The sequence below is a fragment of the Anabrus simplex genome, chromosome 7 (genome assembly GCF_040414725.1).
Source record: "Anabrus simplex isolate iqAnaSimp1 chromosome 7, ASM4041472v1, whole genome shotgun sequence".
In the NCBI taxonomy this organism is placed as follows: Eukaryota; Metazoa; Arthropoda; class Insecta; order Orthoptera; family Tettigoniidae; genus Anabrus; species Anabrus simplex.
The window spans coordinates 53814071-53827771 of NC_090271.1; the positions used below are offsets into that span (position 1 = coordinate 53814071).

General features: G+C 41.1%; 1 protein-coding gene across 1 annotated transcript in view; it reads right to left on the minus strand.

Annotated features, from left to right (window-relative positions):
• Positions 1-564: 564 nt before the first annotated feature.
• Positions 565-13701, minus strand: part of LOC136876895 (uncharacterized) — a 68394-nt gene continuing 55257 nt past the window's right edge. The window contains exon 6 of the mRNA XM_067150649.2: positions 565-10327. Coding sequence (XP_067006750.1) covers positions 10195-10327 — 133 coding nt within the window. The 3' untranslated portion in view covers positions 565-10194. The remainder of the gene's footprint in view (positions 10328-13701) is intronic.

Consider the following 13701-nt stretch of genomic DNA (forward strand, 5'->3'; position numbering starts at 1 on the left):
CCATGTATCTCCTCGTAGACTGTATAATGTTTTCCTCTTAGGGCTTCAGTAATCATAGATCTTATACAATGATGCCGTGGATTCTGTAGTGTGTCATTAAATGGACAGGAACGCAAGATGCGACCAAGTGTTTCAGTCTCACTCTGGCAACGCCGACAGTGGTTATACTTGGGGACAAAACATGTTAGCCTTAGTTCCTGAAAGCGAGCTGGAAGCCATCAGTCAATTTCTCCCTGTACCCTGCTGAGTTGACGAATTCTAAGTGGTCCGTGTTTTGTGTGGAGATGTTGCCAATCCACTTTCTTCTACACTCTCTTCAGTCTGTACCCATTCTTCGTGTCGAATGCAGTAGACGATTTGGCAACTCCGGCTACAGTAGACGTAGTAAACCCTATTAGCTGCTAATAGACATCGGGCTGCCACTGGAGGTTAGTGGTGTGAGGCGAGGTCGTCATATTTTGTCCCCCAGTCTTGGGACCTGCCAGATAATGCATGAACTGGAAATACATTTGTTGTCAATTTTATGGCATTTGAAGAAGGAACGGGAAGAAATGAACATTTCTAACAAGAGTTGTTTATTAGTAGAAATTCCAATTATTCAAAACAACACCAAGTTTTCTCCTTTATTTACATTACCATATTAGCAATATCTTTTGTACATTACAAAACATATAAAGCGTATAAAAATAATAAAGCAAGTTAAATATTGACTGAATTATGTTAGATATATTCTGAAATCCTATCGTATTATAAATAGTGCGCATATTCAATTCATCTTCCCTCTTGGTTTTATCTTAAAAGCATGCCTTTGTAAATAATTTGTTTGGCACTTGCGTCACTGAACAGCGGGTTATAGTAATTAAAATGAATGATCTACGAAAGCGGAAAGCCTTTCCTAACTGGAAGAAAAGCATGGTCACAAATATGAGAACAGCCACTACCCAGTTATGAAGTTAATGCTAGTTCTTCCTCTTCTGTACTTTTCCAGAATCTGTGCATACCTTACAACGATATTCTTCGAATACGGCTTGCTTCTACAGTCTCTGTTAGTAGGCAAATCTTCGCATCGCATCTGCTCGAAAGGAACACCTAATCTAGAAATGTATTTTCTTCATAAGACAGCACGAATAACGTTTTGGACCTACATAATTAATACACTATGAAAGAGTACGTATCAGAGCCATCTACAGTAAGCCCGGAAGGTACGCTTGGCAACGCTGTCAAGCGGAGGCCGAGAGAAAAGGGGGCGTGTCCGATTTTGAATGACTTCATCCATTTTCACTTCATTTAGACCAACACGATTTATCAAATGCACACACTTCGTAAAGTTGTACTAAGAAACACACACACATCAGTAAATGCATTCACTGAGGTTAGAAACACACATTTTACAAGAATAAAAACAAACACTTTAAGAACAGTACTCACAAGCACAATTATTGTGGAGCGTTAACAGCTGCCTCCGCGTAGTGTTTTTATCCTCACTGCTGACACAACTCGTGTTCTTCATCTGCTTTCAACACTTATTTAACACGACATTGGAAATGTAGACACTAAACAATCTATCGTACCATTATTGTCACGCCCGCAATGACGGCGTTCAAACCAGAACCACCTCAGGATAGAGAGAACATAAATTCTTTATAATTTTCACAATCCAGGTAGTGTTCGTATACCACTTTTCTGCAGACACACACAACGCAATATGATGGCACCACTAACCCACCTCTCTGAAGTTCTTCAAAATAGGGATTACCTGTTTCATTACTCTGCAGGAAACCTATACAAGTGTCACAGCTTATCCTTCTGGATATTGTCCTTAGGGTATACCCAGAAATGTACAGCATATTACCCCTGACATATCAAACTGCCGACCAAAATAATTCACATGATAAAAGTGAGTCTAACTTATTTACTACTTCCATATTGAGCCCAATAACATCTGTCTTGATGTAGTCAGACATTTCTAATTGGCTACAGCCAAACCTCACTTTTCCATACCATCACCACCAGCACCGAAACCCTAGAACACCCTTAATCCTAATTTAAATCTCACTTTCTAGGTCTTGAAGTTCAGTAACATAGTAATTACAACCAATAAGCTACAAGTACTGCCTAAACCTTCTTTCTAAGTTATCACTTTGAAACTTTCTTGACAGTAAATAATTTTCTTTCACAGTTCAAAACGAAACTTTTTGAGTAGGGCCTAACTCTTCTTCATTTTAGTGAAAATAATAATAATGTTATTTGCTTTACATCCCACTAACTACTTTTACGATTTTACGCTGAGGTGTCGGAATTTAGTCCCTCAGGAGTTCTTTTACGTGCCAGTAAATCTACCGGCACGAGGCTGACGTATTTGAGCGCCTTCAAATACTACCGAACTGAGCCAGATTGGGGTCTGAAGGCCAGCGCCTTAACCGTCTGAACCGTCTGAGCCACTCAGCCCGGCCCTTTTAGTGCTAAGTTCGAATTGTTCCCTTAAAAATATGAGGCAAGACAAAGAGGGTGCTTTCACTGTTACCTCATGGTAATCTATTAGATTGTGAAGCATTTTAAATCTATTTATTTGTACACATTTAACACTAACACTACAAGAAGTGGTTCCTATATAGTTTAATAAATATGCATTTAGTTGAGACCCCTTTGATATTTTATCATCAGTTAAACATGTCCTTTTACCAACACCTGATAACTTAACATATACAGTGACATTCATATCTTGGTGAATTTTGAGTAAATGGGTTACATTTGGCATATCATCCATCTTCTTGTTTACCCTACTCTACATTTCCAGGCTCCTACCTTCAGGATCTTTTCTTCGAACACTTTTCGATGACAAATATTTTGGCAAATGTGGGAAAATAACTGGACATGCATCAGGGGGAACCTCATTAGGTTTAGGTGGTAGTATAGTTACGTTGACTATAGTATCACAAATTTTATCCCCTGTTGAAAACCTTTCGTGTGTGACATGTGTTATGCATACGATTGAATCCTTCCCAGGTTCCCAATTATCCCGTTTAAAATGGCAAATCCATTTTTGTTTTAATTCCTCGTCTGAAGGAAAACTAAACGAGGTAACAAAACTTTTTAATGCTATAGTTATTACGATATATGGGAACACATCTGCATCTGCAAATACACGAAACATTTTATTAATAAGCCAAATTCAGTCTGCACCTTCACAAATAATAACGTTATGGATTTAACGTCCCACTAATTACTTTTACGGTTTATGGGAGACGCCGAGATGCCGGAATTTTGCCCCGGAGGAGTTCTTTAACGTGCCGGTAAATCTACCGACATGAGGCTCACGTATTTGAGCATCTTCAAATACCGGACAGAGCTGGGCTTAGAAAGCCAGCTCTACAGTCCAAGCTATTCAGCCCTGCTTAGCCTTCGCATTATTTCGATAATAGGCTCTACGTATGTTTATTCTATCGCTTATCTTGTTATATATATACTCGAACCTATCCGCGAAAAATTAAACGAGACACGAGACGAAGTTCGTTAGACATCAACATAAACGGATAGATCCCACGCTTTCACCTTGGCCTCCACTGGGCGTTGCCAAACTTACATGACTCCGGCTTGTAACTGTAGTGGGCTATGGTAGGTATACATCAATTTACTTAACGTCATTTATTAAAGCTAGGCAGAGGGGTCCAGAAAAATGTAGATAATCTTTGATATTTAATATATTTGGAACAAGCTGACATCTCGTAGCAATTATTGCGCGGTAGCATAGTCCATTATTTTCTCAACAGACGATGAAGGTCACGTGAATAGCGCGACAATCTTGGTGCGAATTTTTCCAGCAGATGAGAGTGCAGCAATGAATGAAGTAAGATTGTCTTTTGAGCAACACAAGACCGTATTGAAGTGGAACTAGAAGTACGAAAACATGATGGAGGTACAACGGCAATGGCGTAATGTGTACAGAACTCAATGACAAACACGTTCAACAATTTATCGTCTTCGCGATGAATTTGAAGCCGACGGTACTGTGGAGGTTGTGCATAAGAAAAGGTATTTCCGACCAAAACATCAACAAGTCCAGCTTCCAGTGCTGCTGTGTTGCAACTTTGTACAAGGTCACTTCAAAAATCTGTGAATTAGGGTGCACGTGAAAGCGGGCTAAGCCGATCAAACGTACGACGAATTCTGAAGGCTGCAAAGTGGAAAGTATGTATTCCTAGGTCGCTGCACGTTATGAACGAGGACGACCCAGATCGAAGGATGGAACACTGCGAGTGGTTTGAAGACATGCTTTGCGATGATGAACGGTTTGCAGGGATAGTTCTCTGGTCTGACGAGGCGCAATTCAAACTGAACTGTACTGTAAACTGCCATAACTGCGTGTACTGGGCTCCTAAAAATCCTCACGTTCACGAGGACAAACATGTTAATCTACCCGGTGTTAATGTATGGTTTGGTCTGTCATCGCGCGGTTTGATTGGCCCATTCTTCTTTGAAGGTACTGTAAATGGTGAGGTGTATCCTCATATGCTCCAAACATCGATTTTACCTGCCATCCGAGAGGTGTATGGAAATGAAATAATTTTCCAAAAATAAGTTGCTACGCCTCATTACCCCAGAGATGTCAGAGCCTACTTGGATGAAAATCTACCTGGACAATGGATAGGTCGAAGAGAAGCTGTTCAGTATCCACCACGGTCTCCAGACCTTACACCTCTTGACTTCTACCTATGGGGGACCTTGAGAAATGAAGTTTATCGACATAAGCCAGCTAATCTGAACGAGCTACGAGAAGCCATCGGGTTGCCATGTGAGGCTATCACACCGGCAACACTGACAGCCGTAGTTCGTTCAGCAGTTCAGCGGCATCGATGATGTTTGGCTGCTAATGGGAGTCACTTTGAACACATAAAATAACCTTTCCCCCGTGTATGAATTGTAACGGTATGCCATGTTGTTCCATTAATATTGACTATCCCAAGAGTGTCCACATATTTCTGGATCCCTCTGAGTATGGCACTGATATAGTGTCAGTCACTGTATATCGCTCTTTAATACTGGTATGGCTGGGTTTATTTATACTCTATACACAGCAGAATACCCGTGAAATGTATTGAAATTTCAAGATACATAAACATGTCAGGCCTTTAGAGGGAGTAAAGTAAATTAATTTATAAAACAGTGTATTGCTTTGACTAGAACCATAGACATACTGGATTTTGCAAATGAGAGAAATTTAAAAAATGAAGAACAAGGATTTCCACTAATGATCAAGAATAATTTCAACATTTATTACTGTATACATGTTATGCTTCGTGCAAGAGAAATGATATGATTCATGAAGTAGGAACATAATTCCATCTTCTTGACATAAGTCAAATTAAATTTTGCACGAAACTCTTTCTGATTCTGTCTCTTATTTCTGGTCTTTATATTTAAATATTAATCTTAATCCACTACAGTTACGAATAATCGCCCCCATCTGACAAACTAAGCGCAAATTGTCAATAAATCAGGAGAGCAGAAACAAGTTGTAATTTCATATCTAAACTCCTTTTTTAAAAAAAATAATTTTATGGTTGATTTTAGGCGTTAGCCACAAGCGAGCTACAGATGTGGAACTTTGCCAGAGGGTATATACCATAAATAATAAAATCTAGGCCTAAACTTCAAAACTACAGATTGGCTAGTTTGTTACTTCTGCTAGTTTGCCAGGAGGGGGAGGACGGTATATAAAACAGTTTTATGAAATTTCAGTACTTAACATCAATTGATGATCCGATCATGTGAACATTGAAATGCAAGTTTTAATTCAATAATTTTAACTACTAAATTTCTTAATGTGTAAAGGATATTTAACTAATAACAGATTATATACAGTAGTTTAGTAAGGATAAAGGAGGTATAAAATTCAATGTCCATCAGAAAAATAAATGAATAATCTCTAGTTATTTTCTCGTTTTAAATCATTTGTTATGTACAACTGAAGCTCCGTAAATGTAAGTTTGCTCGGTACTAAACGATATTCTCTATACATATTTCTTATTTTATTTTATGCAGAGCAGACTTTTCTTTTCGCACATTTCGTCATTCATTATCATTGCAGAAAAACTAGACATTTTTATTACGTACTGCACCTTACGTTCTTTTGTTATTTCTTGAAGTAAATTCAAAGTATAGGTTTGATACTGATGCAAATAGTTCATATATCTACTGATACAGCAATGTTACTTGAATAATTTGTATGTAAAACTACAGCTGTTAAAATATTTCTTGAAAATTAAAGAAACTCTCATAATGTTTGGAAGTATTTGGATATTTAACACGGAGCAAAAATAACCCTAACTATTAATTCTGTATTCATATTCAGCTTGATTGCATGTAACAAGCTTCAACAGCTTCATTTTAGATAAAAACACGTATTGAGTATTAAATCAAGTTACGAATATTTAAGAATAACTTAAGTGGTTTTATATGCAAGGACAACAATCATCTTACGATTTTATGAATACGACTGTTAGTTCTCACGAACTTTATCATCAAGAGTTTAATGAACAATTCAACCAATTTTATTGACTATATCACTTGTAGCCTTAACAAAGTTAGGTAATAATTTATTTTAAATATTCTTGCATATAAAAGTGTTTTTAATTTGTCTTTCCAATCTATTCATGTAATTTTTGTATTTATATTATTGTAATTTATTCTAGCTGTTGAATTCCCTTAGGGGAAGAAATATATACTAGATTTAGTAAATTATATGTATTGAATTGTCGGACTTCTTAAATATAATAAATATTCGCTACTTGTATTCAGCTTGATGTAAGTGGAATGGTGTTATTCATAAAAGATAAGCATGCGTGTCATGGAAATTGTGATTCCCAAGGATTATGACCTGAACTCAATAAGCACGTAAGGCTGTAAGCTAGCTTCGAAATGTAAAATGAGACTACGATGCTTATTGCAGAGCAATTTTGTTTGAAATATCGGTGTACGTTACTTTATAACGTATTTAAAAACGCAGACTCTAGTGTTTAGGACAAATTAGCTATACATATTTAGTCTAGCATGGTAAGTAAATTATTCAGTTCCTGTCTCCTAATCAATAGCAAGCTGAAAGTTAGTTTAATTTGCATGTTATAAGTTACATAGCTAAATTAATTTAACTTATTATCTAGATTAAATATAATTCGTGTATCTTTCCTTATTCTTCTAAACACCCCTTTTAATGTAGCTAAATTTGCTTCATTGGGAAAGGAACATTTGAGACATTGCGTTAGTTGATTGTGTAAATATTAGAAGTTAAAAATCGTACTTCTAAATTTACTTCGTCACACTGAAATGAAAATAACAAATTCTTGGAAATTTCTAACCATTTCCTGAAAGAGAAAATCCACCACCAGACTAATTTAAAGAATACTAGAAACATTCTTATTAAATTAAGTTTCCATATATCGGTTGCATAGAAACAAGTTCTATTTTAGAAACACAATGAATATGAGAAAATGCAACTGTAAACCCCTCTTGTATTTTATAGAGCTTGTAATAAACATTCCTGTATGTATTGCGTACTCAAATATCTTTAGCGAGCTCATGCTAGAATCGTCTGCTAAAGTATTGCTTTTCGTAGTTTACAGGGTGATCAGAAACAACGTGAAACGGGTGTCGGACGGTTAGTCATAGTCAAACATAATTTGAAAAGATAATTGGATATCTTTCGCCGTTATCATTTTATAAGCTGCTGATGTTAGCCAATCAGATCGCTTCGCGGGCGAATTCAAATGGGCTTTGCGCGGCAGTGTTGCTAAGACCGGCTTGAGAGCCATGACGAGAAGTCAACATCAAACACAAACACACCATCGGTTTCAGCCGGTGTCGCCGTAGCGCAATCCTGTCAACTCGGAGGTCTGTATCTAATTCCCTGCCCCGGTGAAGTTTTATTCTTCCCTGGTGCTCCCATGCCGGTCTTAAACCACGTACAGAGTTAGCAACACCGCCGCGCAAAGCCCATTTGAATTCGCCCGCGAAGCGATCTGATTGGCTAACTCTAGCAGCTGATAAAATGATAAAGGTGCAAGATATCGAATTATTTTTTCAAATTATTTATCAGTATGACCAACCCTCTAATGCTCACATATCCTGTTCACGTTGTTTCCGACCACGCTGTATACATAAATAACTATTAATCACTTGAATATTTTTCTATTCTTCCTTTTTCAATATTAATATTTAGTGAAAATGTGTTCATAACTTTTAGTGGTAATATCACAAAAGGCGAATGTCGAGAGACACAAGCACAGTGGAACCTCGATATCTCGAATCACCTCGGGAGCTAATTTTTATTTCGACTTATCGAAAGTTCGAGATGTCGAGAATACCGTTTTTGAGCATGTATATGTATCTACGGGCTTATGCTGAATACATTATTTTTAACAGTATTTAAAAATCTACACACAAACTCTATTTTATGGCATCACTTTAATTGATAGAGATGTAGATTCCCATAGGGAACCTGAAATATTTGTCCCGAATGAGCAAATTTATAATACCAATATAAAAGGTCCGTTATTGGACATTATACATTTTCCAGCTAACTCATTCCTGGTTGCCAGCGTTTCGCCCCAGTGTGCTAAGTTGGTCTCATCAGTTGGTAAATAGCACACCCACCAAGAGGTATGGCTAGTACATACCGAGGAGGCTACTGCGTAGTCTATTTGCAGCCACAGATGGCCAGGCAGGCATCAATTCTTGGTAATGAGACAAAGTCTCTCATAGTGCATTGGCAGTGCAGGTGGCTCCAAATAGCCTACCCAGTGGCCTCCACGGTATGCACTAGCCATGCGTCTTGGTGAGTGTACTATTTGACCAACTGATGAGCCCAACTTAGCACACAGGGGCGAAACGCTGGCAACCAGGAATGAGTTAGCTGGAAAATTTATAATGTCCAATAACGGACCATTTATATTGGTATCACTTAATTATAATCCTTATTATAGCAGATGTCCGCCTCTGTGGTGTAGTGGTTAGCGTGATTAGCTGCCACCCCCGGAGGCCCGGGTTCGATTCCCGGCTCTGCCACGAAATTTGAAAAGTGATACCAGGGCTGGAACGGGGTCCACTCAGCCTCGGGAGGTCAACTGAGTAGAGGCGGGTTCGATTCCCACCTCAGCCATCCTCGAAGTGGTTTTCCGTGGTTTCCCACTTCACCTCCAGGCAAATGCCGGGATGGTACCTATCTTAAGGCCACGGCCGCTTCCTTCCCTCATCCTTGCCTATCCCTTCCAATCTTCCCATCCCTCCACAAGGCCCCTGTTCAGCATAGCAGGTAAGGCCGCCTGGGCGAGGTACTGGTCATACTCCCCAGTTGTATCCCCCGACCAAGCGTCTGGAGCTCCAGGACACTGCCCTTGAGGCGGTAGAGGTGGTATCCCTCACTAAGTCCGAGGGAAAAACCGAACCTGGAGGGTAAACAGATGATGATGATGATTATAGCAGATTTTTAGAAGACAGGTTGCAGTATATACAGTAGTGAAACAAAAAACATACCTCCGTTAACACCTTTGAAAAAAATTCGTTAGCCTATTCTGTTTGTTACCGTTAACCTTTCCTCCTTTCACGTTGAAACTTCTCGTCAATACCACGCAGCCGAGATTCGTAAATGGAGCTTGTCATCTGCGACTTCGGGAGTTGCCTTCGTACGTAACCGGTAATTAATTAACACCCGAGGAAGAGCGAGGTTTTCCTATTTTACGATCACCAGAAGTTTTAGTTGTTTGGTTCCCGTCATATTACCTCCCAGCATCACTGTAACCCTTTCTTTACTTAACTGTTCCTCACAATCCACAAATGCTGTATTGCACAGTCATTGTTACAGAGTTACAGAGTATTTTTGCTTCAAGGGAGTAAATGTTTTCTTCGAGAAATCGAGAAATTCCTGTAACCGAATTTCAAGTAATAAATAAATACACGTGAAGAACACGACAAACGGCCGGGAAATTTAAGTTACTTCGAGGTACTGAAAATTCGAGTAATCGAGGTTCGAGATATCGAAGTTCGAGATATCGAGGTTCGACTGTGTTCCCTGACTCAGGCGTTGAGAACCACTGCGCTAGCCAATTTAAGAATAGAATCATATTAGAAATAAGAATGACAGATGAATAATTCGTATCCACATCTAAGAGGCTCCTTTCTTGTAGTCAGACGGACTCCATGTTAGTGTGTCTTTGCTACCACGTGGATCGTCAGCCAGCGGACCATTTCCCTCCAAAGACACAGCGCCTCATAGTTGATCATGTGCTCTGTCCGAGAAGGACATCGGTACTGGAAGACAGCGCATGTGCGCGTTCTGAAACATTACACAAACTGTATGGTAATAATATTAGCTGATCACCAACTTTCAGAGAAGTGTACAAACATAACCTATCGTTAGAAAGTAAGACATTGCTGTTCCAGATGATCGTCAGGACTGCCACCCTGAAAATTTTCTATTATACAAGGAGAAGTCAATTAAATTTATATCAAAATGTGCTCTTTCTCCTTGGTCTCTAGGATACTTACCAGGCGGACAAGAGACATTTTGAAATACACTGACTGACAGAGCAAATGCAACACCAAGAAGGAGTGGTCAGAACTTTATGCCAATTGCAGGATAGACTGACGTCACTGAGGTATGCTCATGATGTGAAATGCGCCGCTGTGCTGCGCACGTAGCGAACGATAAATGGGACACGGCGTTGGCGAATGGCCCACTTCGTACCGTGATTTCTCAGCCGACAGTCATTGTAGAACGTGTTGTCGTGTGCCACAGGACACGTGTATAGCTAAGAATGCCAGGCCGCCGTCAACGGAGGCATTTCCAGCAGACAGACGACTTTACGAGGGGTATGGTGATCGGGCTGAGAAGGGCAGGTTGGTCGCTTCGTCAAATCGCAGCCGATACCCATAGGGATGTGTCCACGGTGCAGCGCCTGTGGCGAAGATGGTTGGCGCAGGGACATGTGGCACGTGCGAGGGGTCCAGGCGCAGCCCGAGTGACGTCAGCACGCGAGAATCGGCGCATCCGCCGCCAAGTGGTGGCAGCCCCGCACGCCAAGTCAACTGCCATTCTTCAGCATGTGCAAGACACCCTGGCTGTTCCAATATCGACCAGAACAATTTCCCGTCGATTGGTTGAAGGAGGCCTGCACTCCCGGCGTCCGCTCAGAAGACTACCATTGACTCCACAGCATAGACGTGCTGGCATGGTGCCGGGCTAGAGCGACTTGGATGAGGGAATGGCGGAACGTCGTGTTCTCCGATGAGTCACGCTTCTGTTCTGTCAGTGATAGTCACCGCAGACGAGTGTGGCGTCGGCGTGGAGAAAGGCCAAATCCGGCAGTAACCGTGGAGCGCCCTACCGCTAGACAACGCGGCATCATGGTTTGGGGCGCTATTGCGTATGATTCCACGTCACCTCTAGTGCGTATTCAAGGCACGTTAAATGCCCACCGCTACGTGCAGCATGTGCTGCGGTCGGTGGCACTCCCGTACCTTCAGGAGCTGCCCAATGCTCTGTTTCAGCAGGATAATGCCCGCCCACACACTGCTCGCATCTCCCAACAGGCTCTACGAGGTGTACTGATGCTTCCGTGGCCAGCGTACTCTCCGGATCTCTCACCAATCGAACACGTGTGGGATCTCATTGGACGCCGTTTGCAAACTCTGCCCCAGCCTCGTACGGACGACCAACTGTGGCAAATGGTTGACGGAGAATGGAGAACCATCCCTCAGGACACCATCCGCACTCTTATTGACTCTGTACCTCGACGTGTTTCTGCGTGCATCGCCGCTCGCGGTGATCCTACATCCTACTGAGTCGATGCCGTGCGCATTGTGTAACCTGCATATCGGTTTGAAATAAACATCAATTATTCATCCGTGCCGTCTCTGTTTTTCCCCCAACTTTCATCCCTTTCGAACTACTCCTCCTTGGTGTTGCATTGTCACTGTCAGTCAGTGTATAACAGCCTGGATGCTTTTAATGTCACATGGGAAGATGAGCCATTTTGATCTCAAAATGAATGTATTGTAAGTCAGACACTTTGCTATGTTCAAGAGCCGTTTTGATTCCAACAGCTGTATTTAAACAGCTTTTTTGGTAGTTTCTAGGACGTTTTGATGTAAAGTGAGGTAGTATTATGTATAGGGATGCTTAAGGAATGCAGTGAGACAAGAAACTAAATTTCGACATAAGGTGGACATAGGCCGTTAAGAAACTGACCACCTCAATATGATCCATACTTCATGCACAAATTGCCATTCAGTATGCATACTTCATACAACAATGTTTAGGTATTTGCTGAAGCCGAACGCCTGCTTTTCTACTCTTAAGCGCATAAAACATTTCTACGTAGTACCATGACAGAAGAAGACTGACGACTTCAGCAATGCTTTCCATTGAGGAAGAATTAGAGAAATTGGTGATTTCACAATGAAGCAGTGACTGAAGTATTTGTGGCCGCGAATCAAGAATGGACTTCATGAATAAGCATGCTGCTATTTGCTTTATGTCGCACCGACACATATAGGTCTTATGGCAACGATGGGACAGGAAAGGCCTAGGAGTGGGAAGGAAGTGGCCGAGGCCTTAATTGAGGTACAGCCCCTGCATTTGCCTGGGGTGAAAATGGGAAACCACGGAAAACCATCTTCAGGGCTGCCGACAGTGGTGTTCGAATCCACTATCTCCCGGATGCAAATTCACAGCTGCGCGACCCTAACCGCACGGCCAACTCGCCCGGTAAGCATTCTTCCAGGTGTGAGATATTTGCTTCAGTACCCGTTGCATACACTTGAACTTTGTGATTTTTATTTCTGTCCCGACATTCTGCATTTAACAGGTTCAATAAATGGTGGAAGGCACAGCCGATCGCTACCAACCAAAATCAAAAATAGCAGCACAGCAACTGGCACCTGATTCATTCAAAAACAAATTGAACAGTTTACTTTTCCGCCCATAAATGTACTTTCCACCTTAAAATACTAGATCTACTAGAACATACTCCGGACTTTACAGTTTACTTTAGTACACGAGAGTAATCTCGTAGAATTCCCCCTCTCCCCCATCATCAGTCGTGAGCAGATCATGGACTAACGAGTATGGATTGAGAACTGGGTTGGTGTTGAAAGCGGATAATTTATACTCTCCCCCCTCCCACCAATTAGGAGAAATTCGATATCTTCAGAGGGATTTATTTTAATGACTTGCGGAGTTAAGGGAACTCTCGCTCTGTAGTGAGATATTTAATTGGAATGTTATTCCACTCGCCTTCTCATCAACCGTTCAATTAAGGACTCAACACCGAGGACAGAGTAGGGTTTAGTTTCAACCATGTACCGGCACCAAACATTCTCTTTTAACTCCGAAGGGATGATTAAATGTCATTTGTTCAGTAGGTAGAGTGGCAGTGAGTGGATAATTATAAATAAGCGCTTTGTACGGTAATTGGATTATGAGGTTGTCAGTCGCTTCGAGTATCTAGGATCTATTGTCACAAATACTGGAGACTGTGAACCTGAGATCCGCAAGCGCATTGCAATTGCGAGAAATTCAACAGCAAAACTTACTCGCATCTGGAAGGACACCTCCATCACTTCCAAGACAAAGCTCACCCTCATGCGAACTCTGATCTTCCCTATCGCGACCTATGCAGCAGAAACTTGGACAATGAAGACGGCGGA